The sequence below is a fragment of the Pogona vitticeps genome, chromosome 14, assembly GCF_051106095.1.
Source record: "Pogona vitticeps strain Pit_001003342236 chromosome 14, PviZW2.1, whole genome shotgun sequence".
In the NCBI taxonomy this organism is placed as follows: domain Eukaryota; kingdom Metazoa; phylum Chordata; class Lepidosauria; order Squamata; family Agamidae; genus Pogona; species Pogona vitticeps.
The window spans coordinates 2997580-3016339 of NC_135796.1; the positions used below are offsets into that span (position 1 = coordinate 2997580).

The 18760-nt window shown below is 49.4% G+C and overlaps 2 protein-coding genes across 21 annotated transcripts in view; one reads left to right on the forward strand and one right to left on the reverse strand.

The window, feature by feature from the left end:
* RHBDD3 (rhomboid domain containing 3) lies at positions 1–16351 on the reverse strand. The gene is made up of 6 exons (XM_020800836.3): positions 15780–16351; positions 5638–5787; positions 4839–5231; positions 3598–3763; positions 2354–2596; positions 1–1390 (listed from the first exon to the last, which is right to left on the reverse strand). The coding sequence occupies exons 2-6, from the start codon at positions 5780–5782 to the stop codon at positions 1219–1221; spliced, it is 1119 nt and encodes a 372-aa protein (XP_020656495.3). The 5' UTR covers positions 5783–5787; positions 15780–16351; the 3' UTR covers positions 1–1218.
* EWSR1 (EWS RNA binding protein 1) overlaps positions 16089–18760 on the forward strand; it is a 24275-nt gene continuing 21603 nt past the window's right edge. For all 20 annotated transcript variants that reach the window (XM_078381582.1, XM_078381586.1, XM_078381583.1 and 17 more), the window contains exon 1: positions 16089–16181. In XM_078381582.1, the coding sequence (XP_078237708.1) occupies positions 16169–16181 (13 nt within the window). In that variant the 5' untranslated portion in view covers positions 16089–16168. The remainder of the gene's footprint in view (positions 16182–18760) is intronic.

Sequence of the window (18760 nt, forward strand, 5' to 3'; positions counted from 1 at the left end):
TCAGGCACTGAATTGGGTTGGTCCCTTTTTAGGACGTCCCAAATTTATTGTAAATTCTGCAATGCCAATACTGCACCTTCCCCAGTGGGACATCCCAGAGAGGTTTTGTACTACACTTCCATCATCCCCCAGCCAGTGCAGCCTATCTTCTTCCTTGCCATTTCAACAATAGCCAAAAAAAGCAACCTTTTTTTACCCCAGATACCATGTGCCTTTTGCATTCTCGGTGGCCAAAGGAGGTGTCCCTCGGGTAGCAGAGTCACAATAAAGCACGACCCCCACCCCATCCCGCCCCATACAATGCTGTTCCTTTGGAAGACTCAGTTGGGCTCATCTGGTACGGCTTGATTTGCAAAGAGCCTCCGCTCTCAGGAGCCCTTTCGGTCCAAGTAACTGGTCCAAGTAACTGAGGCCACCCGTGGCCAGCATTCGGAAAGGAAGGCCAACGCCCTGGCTTCCTCCCAGCCCTTCTGGTTCAGGATCCTCAGTCTGAACCTTCGGAAAGCGACCGAATGAAACGGGCATCCACGAAAGGTCGTTTCCAGGTCGGGTTGCGGATGGGGAGATTTGTTCACCTTTCCATGGCTCAGAAAATAGCAGAGCAGCCGACGGATGTTTTACAAGGAACTGATCCATGGTTGCAACCAGAGCCGGCTCAGACCTGGATCGCTCCAGGAGCAAAGTCACCATCGTGGTCCTCATCACCTGGGACCTGCATGTACAATAGGCATGCACAGACTTCACGTTTTCCTTCTCAAGAACCTGTTTCATTGCACCCAGCTTCCCACTACCATGCCTGCCAATGGATCATTGTCTATTCCACTCTTTAGAGGTATGGAGAAAAGAGTTTTCTTGTTTTTTTAAAAAATGCTGCAGTTAAGGTATAGACAATTGCCCCCCCCCCCCCCAAAAAAAATCATCAGCTCTGTTTCCCTTTCTCCGGACCGATGTGGAAGGAAGAATCCCATCTCTCTTGTTCCCCAGTTGATTCAGAAATTTCTCTTGTCAACTCAGGGTCCCTCCGAGAGCAGCAACCCGAGATTCTGTCCTGTTTCACCTGCATTGTACCTTCCTGGGGGGGGGGGGCATTAACGGCCACGTCCATCTTCTGGTTAAAGCCACGGAAACCACCATCCCTTCTTCCTGAGCCTGGTCTTCTGCCCGGAGGCCCCGCACCCCCCCGGGAAAGTCCAGCTTTGCTTGGCCCTCCCTGTGGCCTCACGGACAGTGATCCGGAAGAGGCTGCCGGCAGCTCTCTGTCATCACCACGGTTTCGTCTCCCACGTGGCCGCCAATCAGCAGCGAGACTGCACCCTCGACGTGGCCCGTGGCTGCCAGCGCCACCACGGCCTGGTTGGTGGGGAAGCCCATTCTCTGCAGCTGCTGAAGCCTGACAAACGCAAGGAGGGGGTGTGAGAGATTGGACGGGGAAGAAAATGGCTGGTACGAGTGTTGGGAGGCCTGGCGGGGGGGGGGGGTTACAACCCTAACCCCTTCCTCCCTCGCAACCCCCCAATCAGTCAGAAGGTTACAGAAGAGACTTCAAAAGTCCCTCTTCCCAAGTTTGGAAAAGTTACTTTTACTGGCCACCAGGGATGTGGCCAAGTCTGGGGGGTCTGAGTCTTGGGTACCAAGTTTCTGAGTCTCAAGGCCCAAGTCTGAGTCCCTCTTAAAAACAAGCTTTTATCTTCCCAGGAAAAAAAGGGTGGGAGGGGTGGGTTCAGAGTCACGAGTTTTGAGTCATTGAAAACAAAAATCCGAATTGAATCTGAATCGAGTCACCGGTGCAACTTAAGTCCGACTTGACAATGCGTCCTGCAACTCAAGTCCCCATCTCTGCTGGCCACAACTCCTTGGATTATGGTTTGCTCTCCAGAAAAGTTAATTTTTCCAAGCTATGCTCTCTGTCTATCTCGTAGCAGGGAGTTCCACAAGATAAACGGGGATTCTGTGGAAGAATCCGCTCCCTTTGGATGATCGGAAGTTCTTGAGTTTTCCAAGAGGTGGGAAAAGGTGTCTTCCCCCCTCCATCTTCATTGTATGCATTTACTGTAGGCAACTGTGAAAGATCACTCCCCTCCCCTTCTGCTCTAAATGGTCACCGCCAGCAGGCACTGCAACGGTCCACAATAGAGCCCGAAGAGACAGGAAACAGGGTTATCCTATCCTAGCCCTGCTCACAGACCTCTTCCCTCATCCCTCCCTTTCGTTTTCTGCAAGGTCTTTGTAGATTCTAACCCAATAAACATGGACATCCCCGTATAGATTGCCTGAAAGCAACTCCAGGAACAACATAAAACAGACTTGAAAGAAAATAAACGTATAATCCCCACCCACCCCTCTCTACTTTTACCGTAGAGAAGAAACAGATGATTTGGAAAGCTTCATTTCTTCCTTAGCCATGTCCTGCAAGGAGGCCTGGATCCCGGCTTGGAGCTGCTCGTCATCCGTCAGGGCCGAGAAAGGAACGCCGGACGCCTCGAGCGGAGCAGAGAAGGGAGGCAGAGAGCGAGATGCCAAGAGCGCCCCGGGCTCTCGCTCCTGCTCTGTTCTTTCTCCGCTCCAGTAAGAGGTAGAAGACGACACAGGAGAAACCCTGAAAATCAAGGAGAAAAGAGAGAGATTTTGTGCACTTGGGCCAGAAGCAACAATGAGGCCGTAAGGGGAAGGGGAACACAAAAATTAAAAAGATAGAAGGGGGAGAAAAGAAGTTGAGGAACATGCCATGCACATTTCTACAAAGTACAGTAGGATCCTCATATCCACAGTATCAATATCCGCTGTTTCATTTATCAGTGATCTGAAAATATTAAAATATTTATTTAAAAAACCTCAGAAATACATATTTTCAAACTAATCACAAGAACTGGTCATTAGAAGGAGCCAGAGACCTTGCTATGTATTTTTGTTGCTGATAATGTATGCAAAATACTTTTTTTCCTTTCCTTTTGTCAAGCTATGTCTAACACTCGCTATTACCCGCATTTTCCAGCATCCACGGGGGTGGGTGGGTTTCAAACCAATCCCCCGTGGATACAGCGGTCCTGCTGTAATAGAATTTATGGATGCAGCTTTTCATTTTCGAGCAGTCAGAACTGTCGCTTGGTGAGTTGCAGACCCTTGTGCCGCCGAGCGAATCCGCAAGTCGGGGCCATCAGGCTGGGGAAAGCTTGAATGGACAGGACTGGCTGATTCAATAAGGGAGACGCATCATAAGAGAACCAGGAAACTGATCAAAATCCCTGGTGGGGACTGGCCAGGCTGGGATGAAAGAAGAGGGCAACAGCCGCAAACTCAAGATCTATGTGTGTACAACTGTGCGGGCGTAAATATTAGCTTGTTTCCCCCCATTTATGGGTCTGGCTGGGCCCTCCCTCAAGTTCTGACCAGCAGCTTCTCTTCCACGGGCATCGTTTCCTTCTCAGCCCTGGTGGTGCAAGTTTGCTTTTCTCCCTCTCTTCTTCCTTAAGCGTTGTGACTTTCGGACAATAAACATGAGGACAGGGACGGCCGGCCTTAACATCTGCAAGATCCTCTGCAAGTCCTCCTCTCTTCTTTGCTTGGTGAAAAATGTTGACATAAATGGAAGACATTTACCTTGCCGCTGTAGCTGCTGGATCCGTGAGCGGAAGAATTGCAGCTGCTGGGGGCAACACAAATCCGAAGGCAGAGCCCCCGGCCTGCATCCTGCGGACCATCCAGTTGTGGACGCCTTCTAGGCACGCCTCTGGTAGCTCCAGCGGGGAGAAAACGCCAGCCCAGTCTGAGCCGTCAAGGAGAATTCTCAATCTTGCCCGGGGAAAGTCCGGGCTGCTGCTGGATAATACAGGCCATAGATCAGGGCTTGTCAAGCCACCCCTTCCTTTCTGATAAACATGAGAAATCGCGTCCTTCCCTTCGAAACTGACTTCCCTCAAAAAATGTGTTTGAAATTTAAAATAGGGGATTCGGGGGAAAAAAATCAAAAGTATTTGACGTAGCTTTGGGTACAGGAGAGTAGCAGATTTTGGGAGTGGGCCTTTGAGGGGGTAACGATGGCCCCGTAGACATACAACGAACTCTGCGTCACCGTGGGCTCTTCCAGACGGAGCATTCACAGCACCCCTCTTTCTACCCCCCAAGAGTTTACCAGGATTTGCCTCCAAGCTTTTCTTTAAAAAATTATTTTCTCTCCCTAACCCTAATTTTTGATAAATCTTTAAAGAAAACTGTTAAGAAATTGACTGTTCCATGGAATGTTGTTTTTGTTTGTTTGAGCACTAACTGAAAACGTCCAACCCCAAGGATCTCGACACGGAATAGAACTTCTCTGAAGCCAGGTGGTTGTTATTCTTTACGTTGCCCTGACTGTAAAGTTATGCTTTGCAGGAGACGTGGCATCAAGGCACGGTGTGGACATTGCCAACTAGCTAAGCTGGATGTGAATTCTAAAACCGACAATTGAAAAACAGAAGGGAAGGATTCTCCATCTGATTTAAGATTTCTTAATTTTGGATTATAAAAGTGGGAGGGGGTCTTATACATGTGAGCGTCTTATAAATGCGGTATGTCTTTCTAGGATTTTGCTTTGAATATTTTCAGAACATGGATAAGCTAATCAGCAGATACTGATCCCACAGAAAAGGGGGTCCTACTGTATAAAGTTCTAAAAACGCTTTTTAAGGGTGACAAAATTATCTTTAAAGGGGCAAGCTCTCCCTGAGGCTTCTGCAGGCACAGTTTCAGAATCAGAACCAGAAAATCTTTCATGGCGGCTCCAGGAGGACCTCAGCTGGCCCCCAGGTTACCTGTTGCCCACCTACCCCAACCCAGAGACTCTGAGGTTTGGCAAAGGATACAGGCCAGCCCCGCCAGCAGCCCGCACATGTGCAGGAAGAAAGGAGAATGCGGGGAAAGGACCTGGGTGAGCCCCAGGAGCATCCCAGCCCACAGAGCCACGGAAATCCACCCGGAGAGCCCCCTCTGCTTCTGGTGCCTTTGGTGGCAGCCCAGTAAGACCAGATGCACCGGGGCATAGCTGCCAACAGGGAGGGCAGGCCGCCGGTCCCACAGTGCAGAGAGGAGGAGGTAGAGCACCGCTGAGGCGGCCGCCCCGAGCACGGAGACGTGGAGGTAACGGAGGGTGCCCAGCCGTAGCTCCTGGTGCCAGCCCAGGGGGAGGAAGAACAGCAGGTTGGTGCAGAGAAGGGAGGCGTCTGTGTGGCAGAAGCAGTAGGTCACGAGGCGGAAACCTGCCAGCAAAGATCCAGCATGTCGTTAGCAGAGGACTGGCTTCCCCCCCCCTTCCCCCACGTATTTTGGCATTTCTATGCAAAAGTCTCGGCCCCTGGCGGTCCTGAAAGCAGGTTATGGCCGGCAAAATGCAACAATAAAGCGACAGCAAAAAATGCAATACAAGTTGACTGCTACAATTGCGTAACAGTGACAAACGACATTGAATTGGAAATGGGCTGTATAAAATAAATGTTATACTCCATGTTGCGGCTGCCATGTCATCAGCTTAGTGGGAGGCCGCGATTACAGAAAGAAATGGCATCATGCACGCTAGAACTTAGAAACCGGTCATTTCCAAAGTAGTCCGAAAAGAGAAGAAAAGAATCGTTTCCCAACTGTGTTGGCTCGTTGGCCGACACTTACATTGCCAAGGGCTGCTGAGCAGGCTGGGCGCCAAGCCCAAGCTCTCCCCGACGCCCGTCAACCAGAAAATGCAGAGCAGCGCCATGAGCGTGGAGGAGGCCATTGGGGGAGAACGCCACCTCCACCGCCTGGTCTGGACCGGCATGCCCCCTAAGAGTGGGAGAGGAAAAGGAGAGAGAGACTCAGAGGGGGGTCCCGGGTTTGCACTCAATTGCAGGTACAATTTCCATGTTTTTTCTGTGTATTTAGTCCTCACTTCCCCAGACATCCAGTTACAGCTCTGAGACTCAGAAGGAGTCCTCACCCCCCCCCCCCATGCGGTGGAAACACGGCTGTCTTAATTCTCACTGACTCAAACTCAAAACAACAACACCAATCTCCTTTAGTTTGTACAAAGCTTGGACAACTTTCTTTTTGGACCACATCTCCTATCATCCTCTAGTCACTACGGCCTCCGCTGCCCATGTGGGGTGATGAATTCCAGAAGCGGTCAATGAAAAAGTAACTTTTCCAGGTGCTTAGTGTTACATACAGCACTGATGTTACCTGTCTGTCATGGGTTTGGAGGGAAAGTTCCATCCTATGGGGAGTGGAAGGCGGGACATCAGGAGGAGGGGCTGTACTGTATAAATAAATGTGGAGCGTGTGTGGTGCACACACACACTGGGAGACACTGAGAGACACTGGGATGTGACGAAGCAGCAGCTGGGAAGAAGAAGCTGTTGTGGGAGTCTGTGTGTCAGACAGGGTACTTCTGTGTGTCAGAGTACCAACCTGATAGGTTCAGGTGTCTGTTGGTTAGCCAGAACTGATAGGTTCAGGGTCTGGGCTTCAAGTTAAGGGTTCTGGGTGAACCAAACTGTGTGGGTGTATGAGTGAAACTAAGCCACGTTACTTTATCCTATTCACCTGATTGTTTATTTTTCCCTGTGTGTATTTAAAATAAACCTTATTCTTTTTATTGTTTAAAAATCCATCCCTGGTCTGTGTGACTTCTTACAGGGAATGGTTGGTGGCAGCTTAGTAACTGTGTGACATATCCCAGTAGGTCTGGGTTTGTCACATTGATTGGTGTCCAGCGTGTGGGATACGACTGGTCCAGTTGTCCAGTGGTCCAGCAAAGCCTTGGCAAGTGTGCCCAGAGCAAGGGGGGTCTAGTCAGGGACAGTCTGAGGCGCGTAGGTAATCTTCTAGGTGTACCTCACGGGGAGGTGCGCTAGTAGAAGAACGTGCCAACTGGGGAGACTTAGATTAAGGTGCTCTGAGGCAGCCTAGTTTTGGCGGGAAAAAGCTGAGGCAAAACTGCCTAGTAACAGTGAGCTAGCTTGCCAGCTGAGAGGCCCAGCAGAGGGGGGTAGGCTCTGACTCGATACTGTTGCAAGTTTAGTGCTGAAGAACAGCAGCAATCTCTATAGGGAGAGCTGGTTCTGAGGCAAGAAGAAAAAAAGTGGTCGTTTTATTTTGAGGCTTGACTTTTTAAAGCAGCCTGTTCTGAGGGGGGATTATGCCCTTGACTCGAAGCCAGATGGCCGAAATGAGTGAAGTGAAAGACCCCCAGATTGACCAAGGTTCTGAGGATGAATTTGGCTCAGTGCAGGGTGACAGCACAGGAGAGCAGAACCCAGAACTCAGAAAATTGCTCATAGCCCAACAGCATGAACTGAGGATGAGGCAATTTGAAGTGGAGGAAAGGTTAGAGAGAGAAAAAATGGAGCAAAGGGAAAGAGAGAAACAAAGGCAATTTGAACTAGAGAGAGAGAGAGAGAAAATTGCTCTGGAGAAAGAAAAAATGGCGTTTGAATTAAGAAAACTGGAACTGATGAACCAGAACAATAATAACAATAGGGATTCTGAGGGAGGCCAATTGTCTAAGGCTGACCTGAAGAAATTCCCTGTGTACCACAAGGGAGATTGTCCTGAGGTGTTCTTTTCCTTAGTGGAAAGAGCGTTTGTGGACTTCTCAGTGAGGGAAACTGAGAAGATGACCATCATGCGATCTTTAATCAGTGGTAGCCTGGCTGAGGTTTATGCCGAGATGCCTGAGGAACTGATGAAAGATTTTGCAGAGTTTAAAAAACTGGTGTTTGCCAGACATGGGATAAATGCGGAGCAGCTGAGACAAAGATTCAGGTCCCTCACCAAGAAACCAGAACAGACTTTTACCCAAGTGGGGGCCCAATTGGTGAGGCTGCTTGGGAAATGGCTGTCTCAGGAGGGGACAGAGACCTATGAGCAGCTTAAAGACTTGATAGCACTGGAACAGTTCTATTCAGTCCTGCATGGGGAATTGAAATTCCAGGTGAGGGAGAGGAAACCGAAATCTGTGGCAGCAGCCGCAGAGATCGCAGATTTTATTTCCCAAATAAGAAAGCCCTTGGGTGAGGGGAAATCTGTAGGCAAACCCAAAGAAACCTACAGCAAGTACTCTCAGGGACCAGGGAAAAGCCAGCAAGGGGGAGGGGCCCATGGTGAAGGGAAGCCCTCAGACATGAAACTAAGACCTCAGATTTTGGAGGGAAAACCAAAACAAGATGAGAGAGAATCAAAATACACCAGAAAATGTTATTTCTGTCAGGGAAAGGGTCATCTAATCTCAGAGTGTGAGAAATTAAAGCAGCTAAAAGGAATGGTGCCTCAGGAGTCTAGTGGAACCAAGCCAAAAGCTGTGTTCTGTGTCCAGAAAGAGCAAGGCACAGTGTCACTGAGGGAGCCTGTTGCCATGGCTACTCAGTCTGGAACAGCTACCTATGCTGATCAGGCTGAGGAAAATGGTCCTCTTGTGGAGGTAAAACGCTGCTTGCTGGTGAAAACAGATTCTCAGTTGTTTGAGACAGCAGGGGTGGACGTAGGAATACTTGACCGTCAGTATAGGGGGCTGCGGGACACTTGTTCCCAGGTAACCCTGTGCCATCCAGATATTATTCCTAGGGAGTTTATAATCCCAAATGAGAGCATGAAGGTGGCAGGGATTGAGGGGCAGGTAATCTCTCTGCCAGTAGCAGAGGTACCTGTCAACTTTCAAGGCTGGAGGGGAGATTGGCGGCTAGCGATTTCATCGACTCTGCCAGCAGCCGTGCTCGTGGGAAATGACCTGGCTGAACATGTGAAACGGGTGCTAGTGATTACACGCTCACAAGCCACCACAGGGACAGTTCAGGGGGGTAATGATGAGCCAGAGACGGAAGCAGAGGGGAGTTCAGAAGCTGTGGTGGAAACCTTAACCACAGACAGCAGATTTGGACAGGAGCAAAAGGCAGACGCCACTCTCCAAAAGTGTTTTGAACAGGTGACTGACGCCCAGCTAACACCTGAAACCCCAGTGAGATTTCTGGAGAAAAAGGGGGTTTTATATAGAGAGACCCTGAGGAATATCTCAAAAGGGGGAGATGGGATCAGAAGTCAGCTGGTGGTACCTGAAAAGTATCGCCCCATGATCTTACAAAGGGGGCACTCTGACATGTTTGCTGCGCACTTAGGAGTGAACAAGACACAGCAGAGAATCACACAGAATTTCTACTGGCCTGACATAGGGAAGCAGATCAGGGAGTTCTGTAAACAATGTGATGTGTGTCAAAGGCAGGGGAATAACCGTGACAGGACCAAAGCAAAGTTGTGCCCTTTGCCTGTGATTGACACTCCGTTCAAATGCATAGGGGTGGATATTGTGGGACCTTTGCCCAAGGCCACAAAGAGGGGGAACAGGTTCATTCTAACAATTGTGGACCATGCCACAAGGTATCCTGAAGCCATACCCTTGACTAACATCGAAACTAACACAGTGGCCGATGCTTTGGTGGGGTATATGTCCAGGATGGGATTTGCCTCAGAGATAATCACAGATTTGGGCGCATCGTTCACATCAAAGCTCATGAAACGCTTATGGCAAATCTGTGGAATAAAGCACAAGGAAACCACTGCCTATCATCCTGAAAGTAATGGGTTAACTGAGAAGTTCAATGGGACTCTAATGCGCATGATTAGGGCTTACTTGGCAGAGAATCCAAACAATTGGGACCAGAAGCTGCAATCCCTTTTGTTTGCTTATCGATCAGTGCCACAAGCCAGTACCGGGTTCAGTCCATTTGAACTTTTATTTGGGAGAAGGGTGAAAGGGCCCCTTGATTTGATCAAACAAAATTGGGAGCAGATCACCCAGGATGACCCACAAGACGTTGTGACATACATAGACACCTTGATGAATGACCTAAGGAGAAATCTAGAGCTGGCAGCAGAAAACCTGCAAGCTCAGAAGGTCAGACAGAAAACATGGTATGACCACAAAGCTAGAGAGAGGCACTTTGACCCAGGGGAGGAAGTGCTTTGGCTTAGGCCCTGCAGAGAGAATAAACTGCAGCTCAAATGGGCAGGACCATATAGGGTCATTTCCAAGATGTCAGACCTGAACTACCTAATAGAGCAGGAGGAGAACCAGGCAAGGAGGGTGGTTCATGTGAATGCCCTAAAACCCTACTACCGAGGGGAACAGAGGGTTTTATTCGCGATAAAAGCAGCTGAGAGTGAGGAAGCTGAATTACCCTTCTGGGAGGGTAGAGGGGAAGTAAAATACAACCCAGAGGAGGTAAAGATCAGTCCTGCACTCACCCAAGACCAGCAGCAAGAACTAAAAACGCTGCTTAGTAAATATCAACAGGTGTTTTCCAACAAGCCGGGGATAGTGAAGGGAGTGATGCATCGGATCCACACAGGGGATGCACCCCCGCAGGCAGTATCCCCATACCGAGTGACGGGACCCTATAGGGACAAGGTGCGGAAGGAGCTGGACGAGATGCTTAGGGAGAACATAATCGTCCCCTCTTCTAGCCCTTGGTCCTCTCCGATAGTCCTTGTGGACAAGCCTGATGGGAGCATTAGGTTTTGTGTTGATTACAGGAAATTAAACCGTGTAACCACTCCTGATGCCTACCCAATGCCCAGGCTAGACAACCTGATTGAAACCATAGGGGGTTGTCGGTTCATCTCATCATTGGACCTGGTAAAGGGATATTGGCAATTAAGAATTGATCCCAGGGATCAAGAAAAGACTGCTTTTTGCAGCCCTTTTGGTCTCTATGAGTTTCGAGTCCTGAGCTTTGGTCTCAGAAATGCACCAGCCACATTCCAAAGGCTGATGGACCAGACCTTGGCAGGGCTCAGTGACTTTACAGTGGCCTACATTGACGACATAGGGATCTTCAGTAATACCTGGGAAGATCACCTGATACACCTGGAGATAGTGCTGCAGAGGTTAAGTGCAGCAGGGCTAACAGTAAAGGCCAGCAAGTGTCAGCTGGGTAGCCCAGAAATAAAATACTTGGGTCACATGGTAGGGGGAGGAGTGATAAAACCCCTGGAGGCCAAAATAGAAGCTGTTCGTGATTGGCCTAGACCCAACACCAAGAAAAAAGTCAAATCATTTCTTGGGTTGGTGGGCTACTACAGAAAGTTCATCCCGAGGTTTAGCGAGATTGCGGCTCCGCTGACCGATCTGACGAGGAAGACGGCTGATGACCGCATCCCGTGGACCAGCGACTGTGAGGCGGCGTTCCAGAGGTTGAAGGAGGCGTTAATCAACTATCCAGTCCTGCGTGCTCCAGACTTCGACCAGGAGTTCATCATCTACACAGATGCGTCTAACAGCGGCGTAGGAGCAGTTCTGTGCCAGGAGGATGAGAATGGTGACCAGCATCCAGTGTCCTACCTGAGTAGGAAACTTCAAAAAGGTGAGAGACATTTGGCAACCGTGGAGAAGGAGTGTTTGGCCATAGTCTACGCGATCCAGAAGGCCAAGCCTTACATCTGGGGAAGACATTTTATTCTGTGTACTGACCATTCACCATTACAGTGGTTAAAGACAATGAAAACCCACAATAGCAAACTTATGAGGTGGGCTTTAAACCTACAGGACTATGACTTTGAAGTGAAGGTGGTCAGAGGGTCAGTGAACTGTGTTGCTGACGCCTTATCAAGAAGACCTGAAGAATGAAGACGGCGAAAGAAACATGGACTATGTGTATATAATGATGATAAAAGGTTAAATGTACCTGGTTTTGAATTTGGTTTGTATGAATAAAGGTAAATGGATGTATTGTATATGGTAAATGTTTAAATGCCTAATTGCTATGGTTAACTTAGAATGTAAGTATAAGTAAGTATAATATGGTATGTATAACTGTTTTTGTATGTTTCATCCAGGTTGTTTTTTGGTGAAAAGCACCTTAGCTTTCCCCCTACAAAACAACTTATAAAGAGGGGAGGTGTTACATACAGCACTGATGTTACCTGTCTGTCATGGGTTTGGAGGGAAAGTTCCATCCTATGGGGAGTGGAAGGCGGGACATCAGGAGGAGGGGCTGTACTGTATAAATAAATGTGGAGCGTGTGTGGTGCACACACACACTGGGAGACACTGAGAGACACTGGGATGTGACGAAGCAGCAGCTGGGAAGAAGAAGCTGTTGTGGGAGTCTGTGTGTCAGACAGGGTACTTCTGTGTGTCAGAGTACCAACCTGATAGGTTCAGGTGTCTGTTGGTTAGCCAGAACTGATAGGTTCAGGGTCTGGGCTTCAAGTTAAGGGTTCTGGGTGAACCAAACTGTGTGGGTGTATGAGTGAAACTAAGCCACGTTACTTTATCCTATTCACCTGATTGTTTATTTTTCCCTGTGTGTATTTAAAATAAACCTTATTCTTTTTATTGTTTAAAAATCCATCCCTGGTCTGTGTGACTTCTTACAGGGAATGGTTGGTGGCAGCTTAGTAACTGTGTGACATATCCCAGTAGGTCTGGGTTTGTCACACTTAGTTCCCATGGATGGCTAGCGCCGTGATTTTCTTTCCGAGCGCCTCTTGGGTACCTAACAAGCCTGCAAAGCAGGCCAGAATCATCATGTCTTTACAACCAGTTCTTCACTTCGGTGTCAGGGGGTTGAACACATTCAGATGTCAAGCCATTCCCCAGTTGGGGTCAGTCAGGGACATCGTAGCTCCCAGACCAGCCGCCCGGCTGGCAAGCTTGGCAGGGCAGCTGAAAGGAGGGTCTGTGGGCAAGAGCTCAAAAAATCGTTTTCAGCACAGAGGCAAGGCCAGCTCGGTTGGGTTGGTGGGTGGCCGCGAGTTCATTATTCTGCAGGAGTTCCCTCTGGAACCTCTTGAGATCTCCCGCGCTACAGCTCCCAAGACGGCCAGCTGGAAGGAACTGGAAGGAGTTGCAAATATAAACACCAGCCGGACCAAGGGCTGCATAAGACTGGCCTCCGTAAAGTGCAACTGGAAATAAATGAATTAAAACCTCTTCCTATCAAACCTCTTTTCTCGTTGCCCTAGAAGGCACGATTGTCCACGGGAAGCGATTCCCAGCAAGAATTCCCAGACCCAAGAGTGGGAGGCAGCCCTGTTAGGGTCTTGCGCTACGAAACAAGCCAAGACTCTTGCGGCTTATTTGGCATCAGCTTTTCCAGACTATGGTCCACTTCATCCGACGGCCACCTTCAAGGCGTGACAAGACTTTCGGGTTGATGGGCAGGGGATTCAGGAGACAGAAGAAGAAAATCTCTTCTTCGCATGATCATAGTTTACCTGTGGAGATTGCTCTTTTGTAAAATATATATATATTATGGCACCTTATTGGAACAGTACACATTGTTGTGGTGGTCATCTTGGAACTACAGGGCCGGAAGGGACCCGATGGATCCCCGAGTCTAGCCTGTCCAGGAGGCACACAGTGGGGGAATCAAACTCCCAACGTCCGGCTCCGCAGTCAGAGACCTCAACCACTGAGCTCTCCAGCTCATATAACATGGAAACAAAAACTGAAAAAGGAATGCTCAGGAAAATAAATCAATAAATTTAAGGTGTCTGGGCTGTATTAGAAAATTAGAAAAACAACCAGCTGAAGGAGTATTTTTTAAAAATTGTCAAAGTGGATGGACAAGAATTGGCCTATCAGAGTTCACTCAGCTGTACCTGCTGAGCAGAACACCCACATTAGAGGCAGTATACCTTAAAGTAACAACTGCTGGAGGCAAACGGCATGGCAGGGACATATTCTTGCCTACGTGAACCACTCAGAAGCTTTCCGGAAGGTCAGATCAAATGGGGCTCAGTTTGCGCCAGGACTTGGAAGCCTTCCAGTGAATAAGTGAAATCCAAGCATCACCTCTTAACCCCAAGCAGAGCCGGCCAAAGATATTTTGCCGCCTGAGGCAAAGTACAAGCGAGCACCCCCTTCTTTTCCAGGTACAAAAGCTAACGCGATTGGCCCCTGAATGTTTTCTTATCCTGATCTGGAGGCAGAAGAACTGGTTTACAAGATGCTGGGCAGGGCCTTTGGCAGACCGAGTTCTGTCTTCTGCTCAAACACCGTATTGCCGTCTCCCAACATCTGCTGCCTGAAGCAACCTTCTGCTTTTGCCAAGCGGTCGGGCCAGTCCCAATAGCAAGACACCAGCACGGCCAGGGCATTGCTTCTGTTTCTCCTCCCTTGTACTCTGCAGCCTCTCCTTCTGAGACACCCCCCCCCCCAATCTAGCTTACAGCCCTCCTCCTGTCCCAGTTCTCCCACCCAGAAGAGAACCCGAGGGCCGGGAGACCGTCTTCCCCATGAGGCCAGTTTTTACCCAGCTCCAAAAAATGGGTCTTTTGCCAAAAAAGACAGGGGAGGGGGGCCCGCCAGCTTCCTCAGCTTGCCGAAGACCAGCGGTCAGCCATTTCGGACAGGCTGGCCGGCTGTGCAAGGGCCCCTTGCAAAGGGCGCTCAGCCATGCTTGATGCCGGCAAGGGGCTGTCGAGAACGAGGTGAAGCAAGAGGGGGAGGATTTGAACTCAGGCCCGCTTGCTGCTGCAAAAAACCTACTGAGCTGATATTCTGCAGAAGGGGAGGGGCATCTGTTTGCTTTACTCCTTTTTTAAGGTTTCTGTTAGGTTTTGGTGTCCATTTTCTCCCTTTACTTCATTTCTCTCTCTCTCTCTGAGTACAAGGCACAGGTTGGGAGTTCAACAGGTGGATCTGCAAAGGCGTACAGAGAATTCCGCAACCTGGATCAACGCAGTCTTATAGGTGGGTTCAAGCAGGGACAAGCAGTGATCTGGGAATCTGCACCCTGAAATACAAAAACCCTTGTTACATAAATCTTGGGTTTCCGGACAGTCAATCCTGCACCATCTCTAGGTGGGAGTTAATTCCTAGGAAATAGATATACAGGTGCTTTTTCCACTCACCTCTCAGGTGTTTGGGGGCCAAGCTGTAAGGGATGTGGCGGCTAAAGAGGATGCTCTTAAGGTTATTCTAAAGGTATCTTTTCCTCCCCAGGTGGAAAAGGAGATTTCTCCTCTCCAGCGGAGGCCTGTGGTGGTGGGATGAGGATGATTATGGGCACGCTGGTTGCAAAACTCTTACTAGCAGGGCCACCTAATAATCACGCTTGAAATCTGAGATGCAAGCAGCCCCAACGAGGACAGAAGGAACTGCTTGTGTGAAATACGTGCAATGGGGCCAGGATCACTACGAATCACTTCTGATTATTTTATATTATAGAGATGCAAAATGTCTGAAAATTTCCATTTCTTTCCCCACCCCCTTCCCGGGGAAAACTTTTTTCCCCCTGGGGGAAAAAAAAATGGAAATTTTCCATCTCTATAGAGCTCCAAACACTTCTAAGCGTGTGTGGTCCCCCCCCCCGGGGGGGAATGGAAATTTTCGGACATTTTCCATCTCTACTCCTGAGGAGGAAGTGGGCTCAGGGAATCCTCTTGTACAGTATTCTCTTCATATCATCAATACACATTGATTCACCCACTGAGTACTACAAGTCCCATCATCCCCCGACTCACTCCCACCTGATGGAAACGGCTGTACCCGACAACAACGTTCAAAAAAAATCCCCCCCCCAAAACAAAACCCGGCAGCCGACATGCCCTCGGGCACAACAACTCCCATTATCCCCAGCCCCGCCTTTAACCCGATGCTCTCCAGGACATGCCACCGGTGCATGTTTTAATTTGGTCTATACCCGCTAAGAATCCTCTCTACTGGACAGCTCCCATCATCCTCGGTCCAGCTTCCCAGGGACTACAACTCCCATCGCCCGTACCATCTCCCCCCCCCACCTCAAGGACCTCAGACGTGCTTCGTTCTCCAAGCCCACCGTCTCTTGCGCGACGATCCCTAGCGGCTCCGCTGGACGGAACCACTCTCCGCGGCCGGAAAGGGGTGGTCGTTCGGGCGGTGTGATGACGAAGCCTTCGGGCCGCCCGGCAACTCCGCCTCGCTAGAGCGCGCTCCCCTCCCTCTTCGGAGTGGGAGGTCCCAGAGGGGAGGCGGGGCCAAAGAGGCCGCGCGTAGGAGGCAAACTCGGCTTCTTTCGCCCCTTCCTCCTCCTCCTCCTCCTCCTCTTCGCGCCGGCGCAGTAGGGGCAGCCCGAGCTGACGAGAGGCCCGCGCGTGCGCACTGCCGGGCGGCCCGAAGACCGGGGAGGACGTTGGAAGGGGAGGGGGGGCGCCAGAGAGAAAGAGGAGGCGAAGCGAGAGGGAGAAAATGGCGTCCACGGGTGAGTGAGGGGGAGGCCCGGCGAGGCCTCGTACTGGGACGCGAGGGGGAGCGGGGAGGCCGCCTCGGAGGGCGGGAGGGAAGAGCTGAGGGGATGGGAGTGGTGGTGGTGGGGAAGAAGCTCGGCCTGAGGAGAAGTTATAGCGGGGGGGGGGGGGGAAGGCGAGAGAGAGAGAGAAGCCCTGAATGGCGGCTGAGGGGAGTAGAGGCGGCGTCGACGACGACGACGACTTCTTCTGGAAGGTTCTTTTGGACGGGGGGGGAAAAGAAGGCCGTTGGGGGCGCGTGCACGGTGTGAGGGGGGGCGGGAAGAAGGCCGCTCCTCCTCCTCAGCCGCCGCGCGCTCCCGCCCCGGCGGGGGCTCCCCTCCTGGACCCTATGCCCCCCCGGCGAACGTCTGCCTGGGGCTACTACAACTCCCATAATCCGCAGCCAGCCTTGGCCTAATGGCCAGTCGGCGGCAGCGCGGCGCGTGGCCGGAGAGCGTTTGGGCGGGAGCTTGGGCTTTGTAGTCCTGTTTCCCACCCCCTCCCTTCTTGGGGAGAGAGAAAAAAAGGAACGCCTCCAAGCGCCGTTCCTCCTTCTCCGTTTTTTCGTGCCCTCGTTCTTTTTCCCGCCTGGGTGTGTCCATGGAGGGCGCTCGGAAGGAAATGGGCCCTTTTTCACGCCTCCCTGAAATCAAGCCTCCATTTTAAAATTCTGGTTTTTTATTTGGCGGCGAGACCGTCGTGAGAAGAGTTCCTCCCACCTCAGCCGTCGAGGTTTTAGGCCCTTTTTTTCCCCTTCGTCTTTAATCTAATTTTTAAATTATGGGTGTCTGAAGGGAAAGGGCCTGAGCCGTTTTCTGACTCTGAAAAAAAACCTGTTTCTATTGCCAGATAGGGATTATTAAGTAACCCTTGTGTGGGCTGTGATGGGGACGAATTGGGTTCGTGAATTGAAGTTATACAGAGATTAATACTGTTAATGAGTATTCCCCCCCCCACCTAACTTCGACGGGGAGGGTTTCATTTTGATTTCTCTAACAATATTAGGAGGACAAATGGCTCTTCATTTGCGTTTAGATCAGCCATTCTCAACTAGGCCATATGGTCTCTTTCTCTCTCCCCCCCCCCAAAGCACATTTGAGGGGGGGGGTCCTGTTCTGGAAACAAGTCTTCTTCACACACCACCTTATGAGGTTCCTGAAATGATTGCTACAAGTCCCGATTTGGCCTGTGTTTCTTTCCTACTGGCTTTATGGCCTTGATGGAGAATGGCTGCCCTAGAATGACAAATTAGCCCATGCCTTCTCTAAAGGGTAATCAGACAGTCGAGGTCAGTTCCCAAGCAGCAATTAAAACAGCTGGGGGTTATATAAAATGAAAGTTTATATCCTTTTTTTTAGTCTAAGAAAAAAGGAAGTGTAAATTTAAGCCTAGTTAGTTCAACTGTTTCTGTGCCGTGCTTTTTCGCTCTGGGCGTCAGCATTATAATCCACTGTATTGTACCGGTAAAGTTCCCTGAGCCAGTACCCTACTCGGCCTTAGTAGTTTTAAACATGCCATGACGGCTCTTTGCTTTTGCAGACAGCAGGCTAGTGCTGCCATCTTTGCAGAGGTTGCCGCCATATTACATTGAACATGCTTGCTTGATACGTAGAGACGCACGCCTGTACGTCCACACCCACTGGCCTGTCTGCACAAAAGACTGGGTTTTTTCTTTCTTTTTGGAGATGCATTTTGATCCCAGTCCATGCAGAATTTATCATTTTCTAAGGCATTGTGAAATTTCCACTAATTGAGAATAACTGCCATCTTGAACTACTTCTGAATTAAATTTCATCTAATGGCCTGTTGATTGCAGTAGGAGAGTTAAACACGTGCCTTCTCTCTCACACACACGCACACACACTCAAGCAAATGGAACTTTCAAAGCAGTTCAGACATTTGAAGAATTGTGAATTGTTTTTGTGGCTGTATGGTTTGAAATATACAGTACCTGCATTGTTGAGTTAATGTCTTTGTGGGTATAAACCTGAAACAAACCTAAATGTGAATCTGATCAGTTTTGCCCAGTTTCCCTCAGAAACTGTAAAGATAAAGTAAAGATATCGTTGAAAACAATCTCTCTGATGTAAAATGGGACATTATATTGTATGCTCAAATGAAATTAAAGAAAAATGGCCAATAAGGGAACTGGAAATTGGCTTAAGAAAAGAAACTTGATTGCAATACTGTTTATTTAGAGGAAAGTTTCCCCTACCTTATAATACCTGCAGAAATAATGTAAGCTGAACCAAAAAGGATTATTCCAACTTCAAACAAAGGTGCTACCCTTTCTTTGTATGGGGGAAGGCAGGAAGTCAAATAAGATTAGCAGGGGGAGCAGTAACGTTCTTGGAAATTGAAATATTTCAGATATCTGTTTATATCAGATTTGATACTGTGTGCCTTGTTTATATTCAATGTGTGTTACATAGTTGTCTAAACTACTTTACTGGATATTATGTAGAAAATGCCTGACATAATTTGGTAGTTATCATTTCCAAGCTGAATTTGATAGGCAAGGTCAGTATGGAAAGAAATGTAGAACATTTTA